Raw genomic sequence first — 21,800 nt, 5'->3', positions numbered from 1 at the left:
GAGCGGCTGGAGTGGGCGGAGCTTGTGGCCACACAGACTCAGCTGTTCCCTCCCTACCGGCCGCCCAGTGTCCTGTCTCTGAACGGCAGGTACAGTACAGTAGTGCCCTGAGGCGCTACATCTCAGTATTAGTCCGGGGCGAACGCACCCACATTATTCCTTGCTGCCTGTAATACAGTAGCTGCCCACTGAGCGGCGCCCTCTAATACATTGCTCGATTTATCAGTTACAATATGCGCTAATTAGAACTATATTTTCGGGATTCGATGCGTTGGAACCATATTGGCAGACCTTTACTTACCGCTCTAAAAATGACTGCCATTGTAATGGGATCATTAAGGGTTACAACGTTCATCATCCTTTAAAAAGAAGCACATTGTAATAGATTCCATACATGTGATAGCCATAATGTAACATTGCATGAAACGCTATTGTGGGCTGACATAGGCAGGCCTGGCTAGCAGAACCATGAAGGTGCGGTTAATAGAACCTAAATCTGTTATCCGGAGCAGAGGGGAGTACAGAAAGGCACGGTAAGGATGGGTGTGACTTGTGCAAGTAAAAGCTTTGAGGATGAAATGAGGAATTCAGTGTGTCCTGTTATCGCTAATGTTGCAGTAAAGTATCTTTCAGTTTAACTACATTGTCATTATTTTCTTCTACATTTTTTTCATGGCACAAGATACTTTGCAGGGACAGATTTCTGACCGGATTCCTGTAACTAATTAACCTGCTTGTTCTGTTGAAACATGTGTTGCAATATTTTCTAGCGGATTCTAAGGGCTGGTGTTGGAACTACAAAGCGCATGGGTCAAAATAAAACAAAAAATGGAACTGATGCAAAAATCTGATGTGTAAACTACATTAAAGGATTGCCATCCAACAAGGCATGCCTGAAATAAAATCTAATGGTTTGTGATTGACTTTTTTTTCTCATTGTTATACATTGATTGTCGAACATAGATGCAGGAACAAAACACTTCATTCGACTTTATCTGATCCAACTTTACATTACAAATGTGGAGATCACATTTTGTATGATCCTACAAAATCTCATGCTGTTGCGTGCTGTTGCATGGTGTTGCATGCTGTTGCATGGTGTTGCATGACAAGATCAAATAAAATGGGACCTAAAGGTGCCCATACATTATAAGATCCGCTCGCTTGGCCCAACGGGTGGGCGATATCGGGTAGCAAGTAACTTTAAAAAAAAATAATCTGATCGTTTGGCCCTGGGGCCAAACGATCGGATTACATTTGTGGTTATGGGGCAGTCGGTTCGGGGACCGCATCAACGAGCCAATGCGGTCCCCGATCCGACCGGATTTTCTAACCTGGCCGACCGAGATCTGGCCAATTTCAGGCCAGATATTGGCCGGCCAGGCAGCTCTGTTCTGCCCATACATGGGCCGATTAGCTGCCGAATCGGTCCAAGGGACCGATATCAGCAGCTATAGTCGACCCGTGTATGGGGACCTTAAACCTCCAGTAGCCTGTTGGGCTAAACTCCAATACCATCTGACAAAAGCGCTCATGGAATTTAGCCTTGGGGGCTGATTTACAAATCCACGAACGGTCCGATGGTGCCCGAATGCGTTTTTTTTTCGTAATGATCGGTATTTTGCGATTTTTTCGTAAATTGTCGCGACTTTTTCGTAGCCGTTACAACTGTTTCGCAAAATGTTGCGACTTTTTCGTAGCATCACAACTTGCGCGAATTGTCGCGACTTTTTCGTAGCCTTCGCGCCGAGTACGAAAGTTTCGGATTCATTCAAGCTTCAGTATCGTGACTTTTCTTGGGCCAGGTTGGAGCAGCAGAGTGCCATTGAGCCCTATGGGAGACTTTCCTTGGGCCGGGTTGGAGCTGCAGAGTGCCATTGAGCCCTATGGGAGACTTTTCTTGGGCCAGGTTGGAGCTGCAGAGTGCCATTGAGCCCTATGGGAGACTTTCCTTGGGCCAGGTTGGAGCTGCAGAGTGCCATTGAGCCCTATGGGAGACTTTCCTTGGGCCAGGTTGGCGCTGCAGAATGCCATTGAGCCCTATGGGAGACTTTCCTTGGGCCGGGTTGGAGCTGCAGAGTGCCATTGAGCCCTATGGGAGACTTTCCTTGGGCCGGGTTGGAGCTGCAGAGTGCCATTGAGCCCTATGGGAGACTTTCCTTGGGCCGGGTTGGAGCTGCAGAGTGCCATTGAGCCCTATGGGAGACTTTCCTTGGGCCGGGTTGGAGCTGCAGAGTGCCATTGAGCCCTATGGGAGACTTTCCTTGGGCCGGGTTGGAGCTGCAGAGTGCCATTGAGCCCTATGGGAGACTTTCCTTGGGCCGGGTTGGAGCTGCAGAGTGCCATTGAGCCCTATGGGAGACTTTCCTTGGGCCGGGTTGGAGCTGCAGAGTGCCATTGAGTCCTATGGGAGGCTTCCAAAATCATGCTAAGTCTGAAAGTTTTGCCCGCAGTTTACGAGCGCTCAATACAAAAAAGTTGCGACAAGATACGCGCAAATCGTAACGGCTACGAAAAAGTCACGACAATTCGCGCAAGTCGTAATGGTTACGAAAAAGTCGCAATAATTTACGAAAAGTCGTAACGGCGATGAAAAAATCGCAAAAAATACGAAAAAGTCGCAAAATGTTCGTTTTCCAATCAGAATTTGGCTTCAATAAAGTCGGATGTTTTCTTTTCTTCATGCATCTACACCTGACAATGTATTTTAATGAGAATAAAAGTCTTTCTGTCACCATCAGTTTAATGTTGTTGGATGCAGATGCAGCGTTCTATTCTGACAGGTGCATCGTGTCAGATGGCAAAATGTTATATGTAGTTTACACATCAGATTTTTGTATCAGTCCCATTATATTTTGTCAGATGGTGTTGGATACACAAAAAGCATCCGACAAAATACAAATATAATTCCTGTGAATGTCCTCTGGGCACTGGTTTATTTGGGCTCCCAGTTATTGCTTCTAAGCCCCAGTAGAGATCAGTTCTTTGATACCCCTGGTACTTAGACTCATTCAGAGGCCCTACTAGAAGTTACTGGGCCCCACAGCCAATTTATTTTAAGGTCCCCCTAAACTTTAGGAAAAAGACATAATACACATATTAAAACTAACTGAAATCAGTCATTGTTCATCTGATACCTCCTGCTCCCCCCAGCAGATGCAGTGTCTGCAACTTCTGAAGTTATGGCCCAGTATCCATTCCTGACTTTGTAAAAACCTTATTACAGTTACACAAAGCCATTGCTGATTCATTATCTGACTCATGACATAGAGTAAAATTATGTCTTTTACTCTCTGGGATATTATCTTTTGTCCTGTCCATGTATTTGTTCCATTATAGGGGAAATTATTCATAAGTTTACACATCAGATTTTTGTATCAGTCCTATTATATTTTGTCAGATGGTTTTGGATACACAAAAAGCATCATACAAAATACAAACACATCGACTGTGTGATGTAGATGCATTAACAAAAGAAAACATTTGGCTTTATATGTGATTCGACATTGGGGCTAAACTCCACTCCAAAGTACTTTTGTTGGAAGGGAATAGGACCTGACTGAGAGAGGACGTATCAGTGAACCAATGTGATGGGAAAATCAAACCTGCCCAATCGTCATCTGGCCAATTTTAGGCCAGATGTTGATCAGATGGGCCTGTTGGGGTTGCCCATACATGGACAGATAAGCTGACAAATCAGTTTAAAGGACCAGAATCAGAAGCTTAAATCTGCCTGTGTATGGCCAACTTAACTGTCTAACTAAAACTGATCTTGCATTATATGCAATATGCAATATAGCATTGGTTATTTTTGGTTTAATTTTTTGAGAATGCCAAAGTATGGTGGTTTTCCAAGTCTGCTCCTGGTAGCTAAATGCAGCTTATTTGCTACGCACCGCAATGGCTTTCATGGTAATAAAGCAGGCCTCAGTCATGTAAGTCCTCATATTGCAGTGGAATAATGGTGCATTATAAGCAATTGTGTATATAATTCCTGTGAATGTCCTGTGGGAACTGGTTTATTTGGGCTCCCAGTTATTGCTTCTAAGCCCCAGTAGAGATCAGTTCTTTGATACCCCTGGTACTTAGACTCATTCAGAGTCCCTACTAGAAGTTAATTGGCCCCACAGCCAATTTATTTTAAGGTCCCTGCAGTCTGCAACTTCTGAAGTTATGGCCCAGTATCCATTCCCGACATTGTAAAAACCTTATTACACTTACACAAAGCCAATGCTGATTCATTATCTGACTCATGACATAGTAAAATTATGTCTCTTATTCTCTGGGATATTATCTTCTGTCCTGTCCATGTATTTGTTCCATTATAGGGGAAATTATTCATAAGTACCCCTACTGTGCTCTTCACTAGATTTTATTGTTGTTCTGTTTATCTTCTGTTTTGAAAGAAGTAGATTTACATGTCTATTTGAAGGGCTGCCCCTGTCCTTTCATAAACACTTGTCAGCTTCCTATCATGTGTAGTCTCAATGGTGTAATTATTCCCATTCATGGCAAATGACAATAGTTAGTTTTACATTCATAACAACTCAATGACGCCAGCAAGAAAATTTTTGCTTTAAAGAGAAGAAGAGAGGCAATATGATACAGCCAGACTGATACCCATATATGGTGTGACATAGAGATGTTAAATTAAATCAATTGCTTTTAATATGATAAACACCATAGAACTTCAGTTAGCAATGGTTGTGGAGATGTATCATCACATCACTATGTTCTTAATTACATACTAAGAGGCACTAAGTTTGCCAAGGAGCAGTAACTCATAGCAACCAATCAGCAGGAAGAATTTACTGGTCACTTATCATCTTATTGGTTGCTATCGGTTACTACTCCTATGTCTTTTATTACATAGAGGGCATATAGAAATTATAAGGTCTCCCTACCAGCCATTGATGTCCTCCTGTATTCTTCATCTATAAACCTTTGCCTAAGTTCCTTAGTTTGCAGTTAAAACCTCTTCATTGTAATCAGTGTAGTAAATAATAGTCAGAGATCATTAATATAATATAAACTCTTTTGGGGAATTTCTAGCAAAAAAAAACACAGAGTTGGGTTAATTGGCTCCTGATAAGATTGACCATGGTGTGTGTATGAATGTGATAGAGACCTTACACCAGGGATCCCCAACCTATTTTTACTCATGAGCCACATTCAGATGTAAAATGTGTTGGGGAGCCACACAAGCATGAAAAAAAATATTCGGAGATGCCAAATAAGGTCTGTGATTGGCTATTGGTAGCCTCATGTGGACTGCTGGCCTGCAGGAGGCTCTGCATGGAGTAAAACTTTGGGGTTGTGAGCGACATGTTGCTCCTGAGCTACTGGTTGGGGATAACTGCCTTAGACTGTGAGCTTCAGCGAAGAAGGGATGGGGTTGTCACATGGTATTTCACAGGCCTAACTGGTGAAACTACATTTAGGAAATGTTGGAAAATTATGAGAATTCTCTGTAAACTATGATAAAATGTGCAGATCAGCAACCAGGCCCAGACTGGAAATTTGTGGATTCTGGCAAATGCCAGAGGGACTGCTGAAAGATGCCATAGACAGTCACTATTTATTGGGCCTGCAGGAGGCTGTTTGGGCCTCTTTGTACATGAAATGCCAGGGTGTATTTTAAATTCCAGTCTAGATCTGGCAGCAGCAATAAATGCCTATGCAAATGTGCCCACCCACATGGCCTTTGGGATTTTCCAGGGCAGGCCCAGATTTGTGGAAAGGCCAGGTTCTAGGGCGGCAGGCCGGCCTAGTACTATTTTATAGTCAAACTATTGAAAACAATGGTGTTAGGAGGACTGATTTTACAGTCAAGGAACATATACTTGCAGGTATCTAAAGGAGAAAAGCATGGAACAACACCATAATCTTTCCCAAACATCAGTGATTTTTTGTGTTTTCCTTTGGATGAGCAAGTGCTGTATCCACCAAAGCAGCACCGCATGGGGCCTTAGCATAAGATGTACTTGGCTCAGTTCAGGTGAGGCCGGCAGTGTTAGTGACTCACCAACTGATTCACATGCTCAACTTAAATGAGGCAATTATGCAGGCATGTCATACAGTATCACTTTAGTAATCTAAGATTACTTGAACTTTTGGCTTTGCTTTTTCAGATTGGATATTTGCTTTTTGAATATTTGATTTATTCTTTAACACACATGATGCTGATATATAATAAACCACCTTATATGTTTGAGGACTGGCTGCAATGGGTTTTCCTATTGCAAGATACCATAGAGCACAATAGAGAGGCTGGCATGTGTACATAATGTACAGGAAAACCTATTTAAGTTTGTTGTTAGTTCTTGTCTTGTCTTACATCTAAGCTCTATATCTAAGTTTTATTGTAACAGAGAAAAAGAAAAACCTTTTAAAAATGTTGAATTATTTAATTAAAATTGAGTCTATGGGAGAGGGTCATTGCATAATTTGAAGATTTCTAGATAACAGGTTTCTGGATAAAGGATCCTATATTTGTATTTACACATTGAAAGAATACCCACTAATTACAAAGTTATGTAAGGGAGCGGCTTTGCTGGGTTTTGCCAATTAGTTAATTTTTTATAAACCAGACCTGATATTACCTTGCACCTATTGTTATTGTAATATTTCCTGTGGACACCAATACCACTACACTAAACAAACTCTCCATTTAAAGAGGTGGTTAACCTTTAAGTAAATGTTCAGTATGTTATAGAATGGCCAATTCTAAGGAACTTTTGTTATTTTTTTTTATAGCTTTTATGTTTTCAACCACTGGTCAATACATTTAGGTATTTTGGTTATTAATACCAGATGTTCAGTGTAGATTTCCAAGACACGGACAAGACAGAGAACTAAAGCCTAACTAAAGAAGTAGTCTAAAATTGTTGTAAATTATGTTTTGGATTTTTGTACTAGCCATGGCAACCACAGCCCTTTAGCAGGTGTGCCCTGTGCCCCCAAAGATGCCCCAGTAGCCCCTCATCTTCTTTTCATCTGATTCCCTGCACATTCTCTGTGCCGCTGTCACTTACCTGAGCTTAGGGACCCACTCTCAATATACTGTATATACAGAATATGTCACAATTTAAAGGAACAGTAACACTAAAAAATGAAAGAGCTTTAAAGTAATAAAAATATAATGCACTGTTGCCCTGCACTGGTAAAACTGGTGTGTTTGCTACAGTAACACTACTATAATTTATATAATAAGCTGCTGTGTAGCCACGGGGGCAGCCATTCAAGCTGGAAAAAAGGAGAAAAGGCACAGGCTACATAGCAGATAACAGATAAGTTCTGTAGAATACAATAGTGTTTTATCTGTTATCTGCTATGTGCCTGTGCCTTTTCTCCTTTGAATGGCTGCCTCCATGGCTACACAGCAGCTTATTTATATAAATTATAGTAGACTTTCTGAAGTAAATACACAACTTTTACCAGTGCAGGGCAGCAGCACATTATATTTTAGTTACTTTTATACACTTTCATTTTTTGGTGTTACTGTTCCTTTAAGGTTGATTAATTAATACAGTTAATTACTACATGGCAGCTCTGAAATCAGTGCAATTAGCATCAGAAATTAATATTCAGCCCTGTTGCATCAGCTTTTTTTACAGGCCTTCTCAATAGCTTCTCAATAGCTGCTCAGAGCACATTGAGCATGTGAGTGTCGCAGACACTTTCCATGATGGTGACCCCTTGTGATAAGCTTGAAGTCCTGGATCATTTCTGCAATTGAGATGGTAAAACTTTAGTCTGGTTCAATCAGGGACACTGCCACCATGAGGCGAGTCGACAAACTAGCCTCAAGTGGCCTCTGATGTGAAAAAGCTAAATGAGGGGGGTGTGGCATCGACTTGGCCACTGTAGGTGGCTAGGACCCCTAAGGCAGTGCTGGGTGCAATAAGTTCAGTACATAAAATATTTCATTATTAGCCATATTCATTTTTTGGGTTTAGTTCTCCTTTAACACACACACACACACACCAGGTTCCTCAGCAAATACCTGTAATCCAAGGTCTTCCATATAGGTAATACCACTGGAAAACATCTCCTCCTGGCAGTCTCACTATGAAACAAAGGCAACCCATATAAAAGTAGAATTGTAGCAAACTTGTGTCCTTTTATTGTGTGTAAGGAGTTTATGAGAGTGACTGATAATAAAGGAAGAAACGACAGTGCTCCTTTGAAATAGTAAAAGGTCAAAAATACGTGGGGCTGCAGAGACACAAAGCGTGGCCTGTAGGTGGGATGGGAAAATAAGTGACAGCAGCCTGGGTGAGTCATTCCTACTTACTGTATATCTGTCACAGAGTGTCATAATAGAACACATTACTTTACATTGTGTTTCTATGTAAAAAAGCTCATTATATAATGCTGTACTTCAATGTTATTCATTGATACCAATGCATCTCAGTTTTCTAGTTACTAAAGCAGGGATGCCCCACATCTTCAACTTTTACCAGCTACTTGGTTTACTTTTTCTTTTCTGCTATTTGAATAGTGCAGAGCTGCCAATACTGTTTGCCATCAGCGACCCCCCGCCCACAGTAGAATGTCACTTTAATTCAGAAATTCGCCCAACCTAATCAGTAGAGTGGGAAATGCGCAAGACTTACGTTATTTCAGCCAATTATGCAAAAAACCCTGCCATTCACTTGTGCTATAGTGACCTTCTCTCTAGTCCATTTGAACTCACAAATTAGCATATTAATAATGTTCCTGGGTAACTTGTTAATTAAGTCCCAGACAAGGGATGTTCCATGGCTTCAGTTCTTACTTTATAGAAATGAACCTTAATGCATATACACAATACAAAACCAACTGATTTAATAGCTGCCTAATAATTTATTTATCCCATGTTAACAACTAGTACAGCTTTACCAAATGAAAATGGGCTGGAAGAAGCATGCTTTCAGGTACTATTGCTGGGTGCTATGGTCCCTTAGTTGCTTGCCTGTGAATGTATATGCATCACATGTAGGGCCTGACATTTACCAGATGCTACACTTAATTCATATTGACACAGTGGAACAGATGTGATCGAATGACTCTGCTGTCCGTACCAAGGCCTTCACTGAAATACTGTGCAAAAAATATACTGTGACAAACTGGTACCTGGAAGCCTTACAGGATTCATGATTAACCCTTCCAGTGCCAGGATGTTGTCAATTTTCTGCCACAAACCTTCTAAGGGTTAAAAGTGTAATTACTGTTAATCCCTGAACCCCAGATTTTAAACCTTATTTTATTTAATGTTGTGCTATCACATATTCCCATGTACAGCAAAGCCCACAGTATTTAGGAAAAGTGTGTCACCTCCCCGGATTGGCTGCTTATAAGCATGTGCTGGGGATTCTTATTTCAGCTGACAACCAAAAGTGCGATATCATATTGTTACATATTTGTATCTAAATAAATGTTGGTCATAGGAAGCCGGCACTCACGTAAAAAACGAAGTAATTCGCCTGGGTGCAAGTACCATATTATAAACAAATTATAGCCCAAATTCAGGCACTGCTCACACAGGTCTTATGTACATAGAAATTACTTTATTTAAAGTGAACAAAAACGACTAACGTTTCGGCTGGTACCCCAGCCTTTGTCAAAGGCTGGGGTACCAGCCGAAACGTTAGTCGTTTTTGTTCACTTTAAATAAAGTAATTTCTATGTACATAAGACCTGTGTGAGCATCTAAATAAATGCATACAATTTGAATTTAGGGTAAGTGTATATATTTAAACCCCCAGTTGGATTTTTAGATATTCTTGTTTTGTTTAATTTTGTAAAACAGCCTTTCCGTTATAGGTTTAAGTCTAAGCCCCCAAAGGGGTTCAACTTGTCTGTTCAAATTGTGTAAAGTTCCATCTTGTACTCCAGGGATCCCTGCATTATTCAGAAGAGCAATAGATGTACACTTGGACTTTGCCCGTGATATCCATGTGCTTCAGCACTCTAGGTACGGAAAAATGAAAAACTAATTGGAAAAACGAATATATGAAGTCTTTTGTGTAAAGACAGACATTAGTCATCTGTTCAATCTGAGCTTTCTGGAACATCCTTATTAGGCAAGTAGGAGTATTAATGCTGAGTGTGCTTACTGACATGCTTCTCCAAACACCAGCTGCACAGTAGCAGGAGAGGGCTAGATGCACTTACAGGTTACACACACTTATATTTTATATTCTTTTTGTAGGCATGGTCAGTAGCTTTCTGCAGCTTTGTAGAACAGCCATGGAACAAAGCCTATCTTGGCAACCAAGTTCTTTGGGTCATAAATGGTTTATTCATAAACTCCCCCCATTGTAAAGATCTATGCAAGCTAACATATGGCTAAACATCAATGAAAATGTATAGGTTGCTATGGAAAAAAAAATAGAGCTTCTTCTGTCCTCAATACCTGTGATGGCAGAACGGATGCCACCAACCCCACCCTACCTGCCTTGTGGTCGCACTGGGGTAAAATCACTGTTGAAAAGAAGGTGAATGGGCTCTTTTGAAAAAAACTGCCTCATGATATTATCAGACACGTTAGTCAACCCTCCACATTATGCAACCGATTCAAACATGAGCCAAAGAGAAAGTTACTGTATAGCCAGCCACACACATAAAAAGGACACATTTTATTATTCTGATTCTTCTTCACTTCCTTACATACTGATGCGCTGTCTGATATGGTGTATCGGCTGGCACTATAGGTACTGTTAACTACAGCATCTGTAAGGGCTATGACAGACAGACATGCTTGGGAAATCTCCTCTCTGGTGGGCCACAAAGCCCCTAAAATACCTACCCACCCACATCTACTAAAATTGGGTAATCCTGAGCAATAACAGTAAAATGTGGAAAAAAAGCTTCCAGAGGGGAAGGTGTTTTGGGTGCTTTATCACCTGTGAGAGAGGAGATTTTCCATGGGTGATAAGAATCTGTCTGGGCCCTAAAGCCTTAGACTCCCCATGCCAAATCCAAACCTTTACCATTTGCCCTACCAGACTGCATTTGAAATAACAGTATGACAAAATCCAATCTGAGGTTTAAATAAAAAATATTAAAAATGTCTAGGTTAACCAAACTATATAAAATGCTTCAATTAAGGTGAGTGTAAACCCTGCCTGTAAACTTGGAATTTTTACCCTTTAAAAGCAAAAGTTCACTGTAAAATGTTATACAAACTCTATTTTATATAAAATAAAAAGTGACCCATATTTAAGCCTACATAGAATCACTGGGAAACTAGAGCATCGTTGCATAATTAATGACTAGAAATGAAAAAAAATCTGAATAAAAGTGGCATATTTTACTGCTCTCACATTCACACAAATACAGCTATTAGCTCAATTAATCATAATGTTCTACTTTGCCTTTTTATTATATGAGTATTTGGCTAAAGAGGAAGTATGTGCTGCTGCTACATGACTTCCTTAATGGTGATGTTTATAAGAAAGTGACTGTGACTGATACATCACCTCTTCAGTAGTGATGGGTTAAAGATTCAAACCTACAAACTATTTCTGTTTTATTCAAGCATTTAACATTGAAATATTTCTGGGCAGTCAGGGGCACCAATGACTGTCCCAGGGATTTGACTCACATTGCGCACAAGAGGAGGGTTATGAGTGCCACACACTGTACTGCTATTTCTCCATCCTGTCAAAAAGAAGTAAAGAAACACATTCACAGAAACAGTTTTATTTAACCGTACAGTAAATTCATGTTAGTGCACAGTGTACAAAATGATTAGTTCCACAGAAAAAGCTTTAATGATAATAATGGTAGTAACAAGGATATGCTGTAGGCAAATACCACACAAAAGAATAAACAGAGTACAGAACCATCATATAGGTTGACTTAGATATAAATATCAATAAATGTGGTTGAAGTTCTCTACATAGAGAAAGACTGGCACTTGAAGCCAAGAATTGCATTATCAGATGCTGCTCAACCTGCGCAGGGTGATTCCACTGTTATATGGAACCGTGGGCCACTGGCTGGCCACTTTTGCTGCTTCAGATTTTGCAGAATTAAAGCTTCCAACATCAAAACAAGTTGAGACTTCCTTTCACTACTGTTTATGGCTGTCAATTGGTTCAGTGCAAGCATTTGTAATGGCATATATGTTCAAATTCATATTTTAGAATCTGCTTAAAATTTAAAAAAAAAAAACCTAAAGAATTTTTAACGGTTGGGTAAAACAATGGTACTTTCATATATAAACTGAAAAATCAATTAATTACTGTCACCCAAGTCAGTGGTATTTACTAATAGCAATTGGCACGTTGGATCTCTGTGGAATGCAGATTTGGAAAGGTCACTTTGGTAAATTGTAGAGTAATGGGGCAATAAAGCCCTCATGGCAAAGCAATATTATAGCTGGTGTATCTACTGGGTTATATTTATGGTTGGGGACTCAACCTAGGTGGACTAAACCTGATAACGTTGGGTGCATAGCAAGGACCATAACAGTGCATCAAGAAGCTAACAGCATCACTTGTTCTGGTACACTTGCATCTGACAACTTGTGATCTTGTGTACCCTGAGAGAATATAGACTGGGTCTAATCCATGTCAGCCACCTGAACTTTATATCTACCCAGCTCCATTACAAAGGCATCCAATAATGTCTTACTGGCCATAGGCAACACAAGCATCATGGAAACCTGTAGCTGCTATTTGTTCCCAGTTTTCAATAGGGGGGTGATATATTGTCTATAAATATATTCTGTGGCACTTTTACCCCATAGGAACAAAAAAACAACTACATACAACCATCAAAAAATGATATGAGCTGCACAAAAACGGAACGGCAAAATACAAATAGCTGTTGCATGAAGGCTTTAAATAAAAAACTAACTTTGGCAAAATAGTAAAAATGACTGGTGCAAATGGAAAGACCACAGCAAAAAAGCATTCATCTAGCAGTCTACCTACCACTACATGGTATCACTGTTTACAAAAAGAGGCAGGCTGGTGCTTTCCCACAATGCATGCGACAACTGGATTAACCAGTCTCTCCATCCATATATGTTTTCCTTGAACTCCCAGTTCTAGTGCAACATATAATTAGCCTATTGCCAAGCAGAAAGGATATGGCTTCTGTACAGTACAGATTGTTCCTCAGCCTGAATATGCTGGCACAAAAAGATCCCAATGCCTAGACAGCAGTGCATCTAACATTCCTGCTTAAACCAAAAGGCACAATCTAAAGTAATATACTATAGAGCACTACAGACCACTTAAAGCTGCCATGTATATTTACAGCCAGAAAACACAAATCCAGTACAAAGTGCAGAAGCAGCTTAAGGCTTTGTAATCTAATACCATATAATAGAACCCAATTCCGTAATACACACTAAGACCAGCACCAGCTCGACCCATAATGGGGCAAAGACATTTTATCTTCCTAAATTTATAAGCAATAGTATTGGCTCATTTAGGTACACACCAATTTCATACAATATCAGTTGCCCAGCAAGTTATTTCCAACTTTCCAACTAGGAGAATCTGATGGGTTTATGTACCTTGATACCCCAGAATCAAGGCTACTTGAGCTGACAGTGGAAAAGGCCTATTTGCTTTCTTACTTACTCCAATTATAATTAAAATCTGGGATTAACAGATATTCTACCACATAAATTCATGAAACTGTGGCTGAAATAGCACTTGTTCTATCTGTCACATTGTTATGAGCCAAGAGGAGCCCTAATTAACCAGGGGTACTGAATTGAAAGTCAGAAAAGTGCTCTGGACTATACAATGCATCACCTCTTTCCATCAGAGGTAGATGGATTTAGAATAACAAATACAGCTTCTAGAACACAAGGGTAGCTATTAAAAGGAACACTCTAAAACCCTCCAAAAAGGTGCAATTAACAATATAGTAATAGTACACACAGAAATTTAACTCCCCCCCCCCCCCCCCATTCTGTGTAGAGTAAGAATTAGTAGGAACATAATCATGAATGCTGTGGGTAGGCCAATGAACCCACTACATGTGAATTAAATGTGTTTGCAAATTCAAAGCAAAGCCTTAGACTGTGACACTAGGATATTATTTGTGTTTTAATGCTGCAAATAGAAGGCAAATTTTGGCATACACTTATATAGACAAACCTATCCAAATGGTCCAGGAAGAGGGCGCACAGATGTTCATTGTTTTATATAAAATATATAAGAAATATAAATTTTCTTTAAACAATAAGCCAATATAAAAGGATGGGATTGGGACATTTTTACCCTATGTCTAATGTCCCACGGAGCGATTTAGTCGCCTGCGATAGATCTCTGCAGGAAGAAACTTTACGTGTCTTCAGAAAGCAACCCCGGTGGAAAGGTTAGTCGCCCGTGGTAGCAGAGATCTATCGCAGGGATCAACTCTTTCCGTGGGACACTAGCCTAAAAGGCAGTAGGCACAAACACTATAAATACTCTGTATTTTAACCTCTATAAAATATAATAATTGTGATTGGCTGCATAAACCAAAGGCACAACCTGTTAGTTAAGTACAGGTGAGGGAGTGTCTGATCAGTCTGATATTGCCCACCTCAAGGTGGACAGATCAGGGGTAAGATCCACTTGTTTAAGAGGATCCTTCAATGTATGACCAGCATTATTCAACCCCAGTTTCACTTAAAGGTTAACTTTGTAGAAATATTCCCAATTAATAAAGTACAAATTAGCTTCTATTTTGTCTCAGGTTGTAAACATGCAGGTCACCTCTTCTCTCCTTGGACATTATTATGAAGGCCACCAAGGCAAGCAATAGAGCATAAAAATAGAAAAATAGAAATATAAGAAGAGGAGCAAAGTTTAGAAAACAAAGTTCTTAGATTTTATTGTCTATTAAAACTAGGGCGGGTTTTCCCTTTAGTAGAGTGTGTTTCTACAAATACCTGAGCATGCTTTATCACCTGGCACTCCATTTAAATGATATAAAATGATTTCATTTTTTACGGTTAGATTTTTGCTTGGTTTTGACACAGTTTATAGAACTGTATCTTAAGAGGCTCCAGTTGCTTCAAAACAATACCAGTTAATCAGGTTGCTGGGAGGTCAGAAACCACAGCATCCCCCACAAGTTGACAATGTGCTAAGCGCACAATCTGATGCTTTTCTCTGCTCAGGGCTGAGTCAATTTAAAATGACAAATAAATGCCACCACAAGTCATGTAAGAATTTAAGTGGGCAAAGTTAATAAACTCAAATTCAACTTTGTTTAAAGACACAGTGTGAAGTGCTCATTGTGCCCATTAGTTTGGCATTAAATAGGTTGTGTTTCACTTAAGGCACTTAACACTATAAACAAGAAACACTAACTCTAAACTAACATTTTTCCTTGTGCTAGAATATAAACTCTTGAATACAGCAGGTTCAGAGATCAAAAAAAAAAAAAAAAAATCCCCCCCCAAAAAAAAAAAACTGCAGCAACTGGTTTGGCTTCAGTTAGGATCCATGTTCCCGAAGGATTAGGAAACGCTCCACACTGTAAAACAAAAACAGGATTAGAAAATGCAGACTAAGGGGCAGCACATTAACCACAGCTGCTCATGAATATAATGGCATCATTAGGTTGTTGCTGTTGTTGTTTTGCTTCTTTTAATATATTCAAGGAGCTAATTTCATTTTACATAAACATGTAGAAGAGTTGACTGAGATTTATAGAATGCAATTTCTCTTATTATTTTCAGATAGTCTTATGCATTTCTAATATGCTAAATTAATTAAGGGTTTTTAGTGATGCAGCCACCCCCTTTGGATTTGCCTACAACATGAAACATACATGTTTAGCAGGCAGAGTGTCGCATGCTGTACTATACAGTCATGCTACCCAAATAATCTCTCAAACTGCAGCTGTCTTACTGCAAGAAATTTTCTATATTAAAGAATTTCTACATCTTTCACAAAGAACTAAGCCAGAATATTGTGACTTTTTTTCTAATTGAATTTCACCACTCAGATTAGACTTGTAGGAGCTCTCCTATTATACAATACATTTAAGTCCGAATCACGTGTTATAGTTCACAAACCACCCAGTGTTATTGTGTCTGAGTAAAGGGGTATATTGGAGCATGTCCACTATGTCTCTACTTGTAGCAAGTACTTACTGAGCTATCCCTGTGATGGTGTCTGGCATGTCTAACTATCCATAGTTTGAAAAAAAAAACCCAAAAACCATGGTGAATGCCTGTGCCCATGTAGCAGAGCCCTGATGGCTATGGCATTTTCAGGGAATAATCACTGGTACTAATGGGCAAAATGCAGAAAGTGTCCCTGATGTCCGATGGAGCAGTTCAGAGATCAATTGCGGGGGACTAACCGCTCCAAAATGCCTTTCCACCGGCAACAACAGGAGTCGCCGGTGGAAAAGCCATTGCATCGCTTTGGTATTCTAAAGTCACGCAAAGTTTTCTCTTGCAGGCAACTTTGGAAAACCGAAGCGATGCAAAGGGCTTTCCACCTGCAACTCCTATTGTTGCCAGTGCAAAGGAATTTCAGAGCAGTTAGTCGCCTGCAATAGTAGAGATCTAACATGGCTGACTAAACCGCTCCGTGGGACATCAACCTAAGGGTATGATTGCTATTCATTGCAAAGAAATCATACTTACCAATGATAATGATGATTAATACCACAACTACAGCTATCAGTATTGCCCACATCTATAAAAAAAAAAAATCAGTAACATTTAAAGATAAATAATTTGTAGAGTTTATAAATAAAAATCAGCTAATGAGTTTCCCACTGGAGAAGGGTTATGTAAGATAACACGAGCAATGTTGCTATTTCCTCCTCAGATGAGGCAGAGGCAACCCCATTAGCTGGCTAAAGGAGACATCACCCGTTATCAAATAAACATTATCTTTGATCTTCCCGGTTTCATACCTTGCAGTTTTTCCACCAGTACTTTCTTTTTAGCTTTGCGGCACTGGTCTCAAACTGGGATGCACCCGCTTGCAGTGCATCTGCCCTATCATCAAGTTCAGACAACTTCTGGTCCCGCTCCAGGACTTTGTCCACGTTAACTCTCATAATATCAACCACCTAAGGTTCAATAAGGGAAAGACAAAAGAAAATTCTGAATTTTTTTTCCAATCCAATATAAAGCACCCAGCCATCAGACCCTTTCAGACTATGTCGGCAGCTTATCTGCCCATGTACGGGCCCTCCCTGAATTCCTACTCAACAGATATTGGGTTGGAAATTTCTATTACTTAAAAGGGACACTGACGTACCAGTAACATGCATATACATATATCTCAGAGCAGCTTTAGTTTTGACTTCATGCAACACACTGTTAATTCATTTTAATGGAAAAATGAATATAATGATCTATTTAACTGGAGTGACATGGTGGCACATAGGGAACCATCTGAGCTAAATGTCTAAATAATGCTTGCTCTATTTGTAACTGCCTATAAGCAGGTCAGAAATAGTAAGCCTAAATCAATATGTTGCACAGTATTCCATACGCTCATAAACCTACCTTTAGAAAAGAATTACCATTAATAGTAATTTAAGCAGCAGGACATAGAAAAAAAAATCATTACTAGATAAGGCGAGGAAATGGATTAATGCATAAAAAGGGCTGTGTTGCTAGACAAAGGGGTGGCCAAAAATAGACAAGAACCGGAAACAAGTTCATGCCATGAATTTACTGACAGACCAGTAAATTATGTGGGATATGGAGTATTTGTTCAGAAGTAGGTCTATCAGTGCTACTGTGGCGATGCTTGCAGCGTGATGATGCCAATGCCATCTGCACAAAGCAAGCAATAGACAGAAATCCTACCTGACCATAGTTTACGTCAAACATTAACCCCTACTTGGCACACAGTTTTATAGTATGTTACAATCAATGGTCCAATGAATATACCATTCATTTGTAATGGAAAAGAGAGGGGATATCGGGCAAGCCAATTTTTACAATCTTTATTCTCTGCTTTGCTTGGCCTATTATCTCAGCTTGTTATCTTCTGTTCCCAGAAGACTGACCTCATTGACTTGTGCTTGAGTCTGCTGCAGGCGCCGATTTCCAGGATCACCTGTGGCTGAAGGTCCAGGAGCCGACCTGGGAAACAAAACAAATAAAAAATATTAAACACATAGGAAACATAGGATTGGTTGTGGTGTACACAAACTGCACACCCCAAGGGCATTAACGCCTTGCACAAGTACACCTTGGAGATTTGTCACATTGAATAGTGGCTAGTAGTGAAGCACATTATTGCAATCACTTGCTATGGGCCTGAATGTGACCCATAACATTCCACTATCCACCCCTCTCTTTAATACACCTGATAAGGCCTATGGCACACAGAAGTACATAGATTGATCAAAACTCTCCACTTACAGTTGCTTTCCATTCACTTAAAAGGGAAACAAGTTGCCTATGCCAAACACTAATGCCTCACAATCATTGTGCATCATAAGCAGTGAATCCCTAGGGTAATTTTATAGAAGCCTGGACCTCAAAGAACATTTCTGTTTTACCCCAAAAGGAACATTTTGGGGACATATTTTAATGACACCACAGTGGTAAAAATTGCACGTTACTATATAACATTGAAAATATCTGGGTTCATGCTTTGCAGAGATCAGAAGACCAAAAACTGCTGCCAAAAACATAAAACGGTTTACAAATAAAGTCAAGTCGGCTCTTGCCTTCTGCCAAGTCCTAGAAGTTCCGTACACCCATGCGAGTACAGACACACCTTTTGCCACGTGGGTAGGGAACAAGGAACAGAACAAGAACATACCAACGCTTCTGCCAGTACAGTATGTTACAGTAAACTAGTGACTCAACCGCAACTGTACTGTTCCTTGTACTGGCACCACATGTACAGAATGAAACCCAAGTAAATATTTTTGGGTTTGAATTAATCCATAAGCAGATCATTTAGTCTACATTAATGTAATTTGTTTGGTATAAATCCTATATATTTTATGAAGTTAAATAATATGAGAAAAATTAAAAACCGTAATGCACAAAAATGCTTCAAACTAAGTCAGTTTGCCCTTTAATCACTGCCGGGAGATTTCCCATTGAAAGGCAAGTGCCATGCCAAATAGCTGCTTATGGCACACACTGGTGGTCATGGCTTAAAAGTACTTTCTTCTGTGGATTTAAGCAGTGTCTGCCCATTAGAGGTAGTGTCTGCAATAAGTGGAGAATTTGGCATACTTTGGTGACAGAAGATTTTGCCATTTTGACAACATCTTTCTTAAAAAACTAAAAACCAATAAATGCAAAGCCAATTTGAGCCCTATGAGGCATTGATAGCCACAAAACTGGGTCATCACGATGTTTAGGGTAGGTCCCCATGATTCCCCTAAAATACTGTGACATTTAGCACTATAAACAGTAATTGAAATAATGTGCATTATAAATTTTAGGTCAAAGCAGTCTGCTAGGCATAACTTGGGTCACCTTAAAAAAAATGTTAAGAAGTCATTCTATGAGGAGTTTTTAAAATGGATATAATCACCTAACATACATTTGTCTGCGGAAAACCAGACATTTACTTAGTGAAAATCTGATTTTCACTTGAGGTCTGTTAGGTCCAACCTGTAGTAGCACATAATAGTTATTGCTTTGTGCTGTAAATCAGCAATGTATCTTCCTAATCTATACTATATATCATGGTAAATAGAGCTGGAGCAAGATAGTTTAAGGACTGAAGCCACCAATGTCTCATATGAGGTGGATGAAGTGGGGAAGTAAGAGGCATATTTATAAAGCATCCAGGCAGGTTCAGAGTCCTGCAATAAAAGCTATAAATAATGGTAAATAATGCTGTCCAATTCTTCCACATCTCCGCAATAATAAGTCCTTTGGTAGCCACAACCCAAGATCCTTACCAGGGATCTATAGGAGCACCAATCAGATCATAGTTGTCTATGTGATCTTCTCTTTAAAAGGATTCTGTCATGATTTTTATGGTGTACCTTTTATTTCTAAATTAGACTTGTTTCCATAGCAAATAATTCACTCTACCATAAAAATTTTTATTTTTGAACCAACAAATGTATTTTTTTTGAGCTGTAATATTGGTGTGTTGGCGCCATCTCAGTGCATTGTGCCTGAGTTTGAGCTTTCAGAAGGAGCCAGCGCTACACATTAGAACTGCTTTCAGGTAACCCAGGGGTAGAGAACCTACGGCTCGGGAGCCAGATGTGGCTCTTTTGATGGCTGCATCTGGCTTGCTGCCAAATCTTTAATAAAAAAAAATAAAGGGGGGGGGGGGGGGGGGTGGCCTGCGCTCGGCAGATAGATGACGTGTTCTAAGCCGTAGAACACGTCTTCTATCCACCGAGCACAGGCCACGCCCTTCTCCGCATCCGCCATCCTTGGCACCCACCCTACCTTGCCCCTGTGCTCGGCGGATAGAAGACGTGTTCTAAGCCTTAGACCACGTCTTCTATCCGCCAAGCGCAGGCCACGCCCTCCTCCGCATCGCATCTGGCATCCTTGGGTCCCACCCTACCTTGCCCCGCAGCATCCGCGGCCAATCATATTGTATGGTTCTCAAGGAATTACATTTCAAAATATGTGGTGTTTATGGCTCTCTCAGCCAAAAAGGTTCCCGACCCCTGAGGTAACCTATTGTTTCTCCTACTCCCATGTAACTGGAGGAGTCCCAAGCCGGACTTGGGTTTTTTACTATTGAGTGCTATTCTGATATCTACTGAAGCTGCTATCTTGCTCCCTTCCCACTGTTCTGCTGATTGGCTGCTGGGAGGGGGGGTGACCACTCCAACTTGCAGCACAGCAGTAAAGTGTGACTGAAGTTTATCAGAGCACAAATGACTGTGGCACCCTGGGAAATGAAGAATATGGCTAGCCCAATGTGAAACTTCAAAATTAAGTATAAAATAATCTGTTTGCATTTTTGAAACAAAACAAAAAATCATGGTTTTCCCATGAGAGTATTCAGTTATAAAAAGTGGAGGTATGGGACCTGTTATCCAGAATGCTTGGGACCAGGTGTTTTATAGGTAAGTGGTTTTTCTGTAATTTGGATGACTTTGCCTAAAGTCTACTAAAGATCATTTAAACATTAAATAAACCCAATAGGATTGTTTTGCCTCCAATAAGGAGGTACTATTTTAATATTACAGAGAAAAAGCAGATCATTGTTAAAAATATAAAGTATTTAATTATAATGGAGTCTGTGTGAGAGGGCCTTCCCATAATTTGGAGCTGTCTGGATAACTGGTCCCATACCTGTATTTCAAACTATTTTTCATTTGTTTTCTTTTATACTATGAACTATAGCTTTACTGACAGCAGTTTTAAATTGTTTTAGCATTTCTATAAAGTCAATTTGAACATTTCCCTCGTTGATATATTAGTTTTAAAACATTTTGCCCTTGTAAGTTATTAAAATTAGCAGCAAACTAGCACTCTTATTTGATGCCCAAGAACTCTTAGAGCTGCAGCCCTGTGTTATTAGGTGGAGCTACACTAGCAAAATCATCACTTTCTATCTACTCCTTTCTACTTTCTCACTTTCTTTCCTTTTTTTCTTCTATGGTTTTCCTAAAAAGCAATAAAGAAAATTAAAAAAAAGCAAAAAAAGCAGCAAACTATTTTGACCACCAAGGTTTTGCTTTGTGCAGTTCTGTGGACAGTGAACTACCCTCTTAAGTATATAATTCCAACAGATGGCCATGCAGGCTGTGATGCTGCTCTTGAACTGCATTGACTACAAATAAAGAGAACACTTTTTTTTATACTACTTACAGAATTTTTTATACCAGAAAAGAACATGGACCTAGCAATGTAACTCAGTCCCCCAAAAAACTGC

General features: G+C 39.8%; 1 protein-coding gene across 1 annotated transcript in view; it reads right to left on the bottom strand.

Annotated features, from left to right (window-relative positions):
* Positions 1 to 14,803: 14,803 nt before the first annotated feature.
* Positions 14,804 to 21,800, bottom strand: part of vamp3 (vesicle associated membrane protein 3) — a 28,964-nt gene continuing 21,967 nt past the window's right edge. Inside the window, 4 exon segments of the mRNA NM_001016972.2 lie at positions 14,804 to 15,477; positions 16,601 to 16,652; positions 16,876 to 17,034; positions 17,986 to 18,061. Coding sequence (NP_001016972.1) covers positions 15,461 to 15,477; positions 16,601 to 16,652; positions 16,876 to 17,034; positions 17,986 to 18,061 — 304 coding nt within the window. The 3' untranslated portion in view covers positions 14,804 to 15,460.

The sequence above is a fragment of the Xenopus tropicalis genome, chromosome 7, assembly GCF_000004195.4.
Source record: "Xenopus tropicalis strain Nigerian chromosome 7, UCB_Xtro_10.0, whole genome shotgun sequence".
NCBI lineage: Eukaryota > Metazoa > Chordata > Amphibia > Anura > Pipidae > Xenopus > Xenopus tropicalis.
The sequence above is the reverse complement of the archived record's forward strand: the minus strand, read 5'-3'. Positions and strand labels throughout refer to the sequence as shown.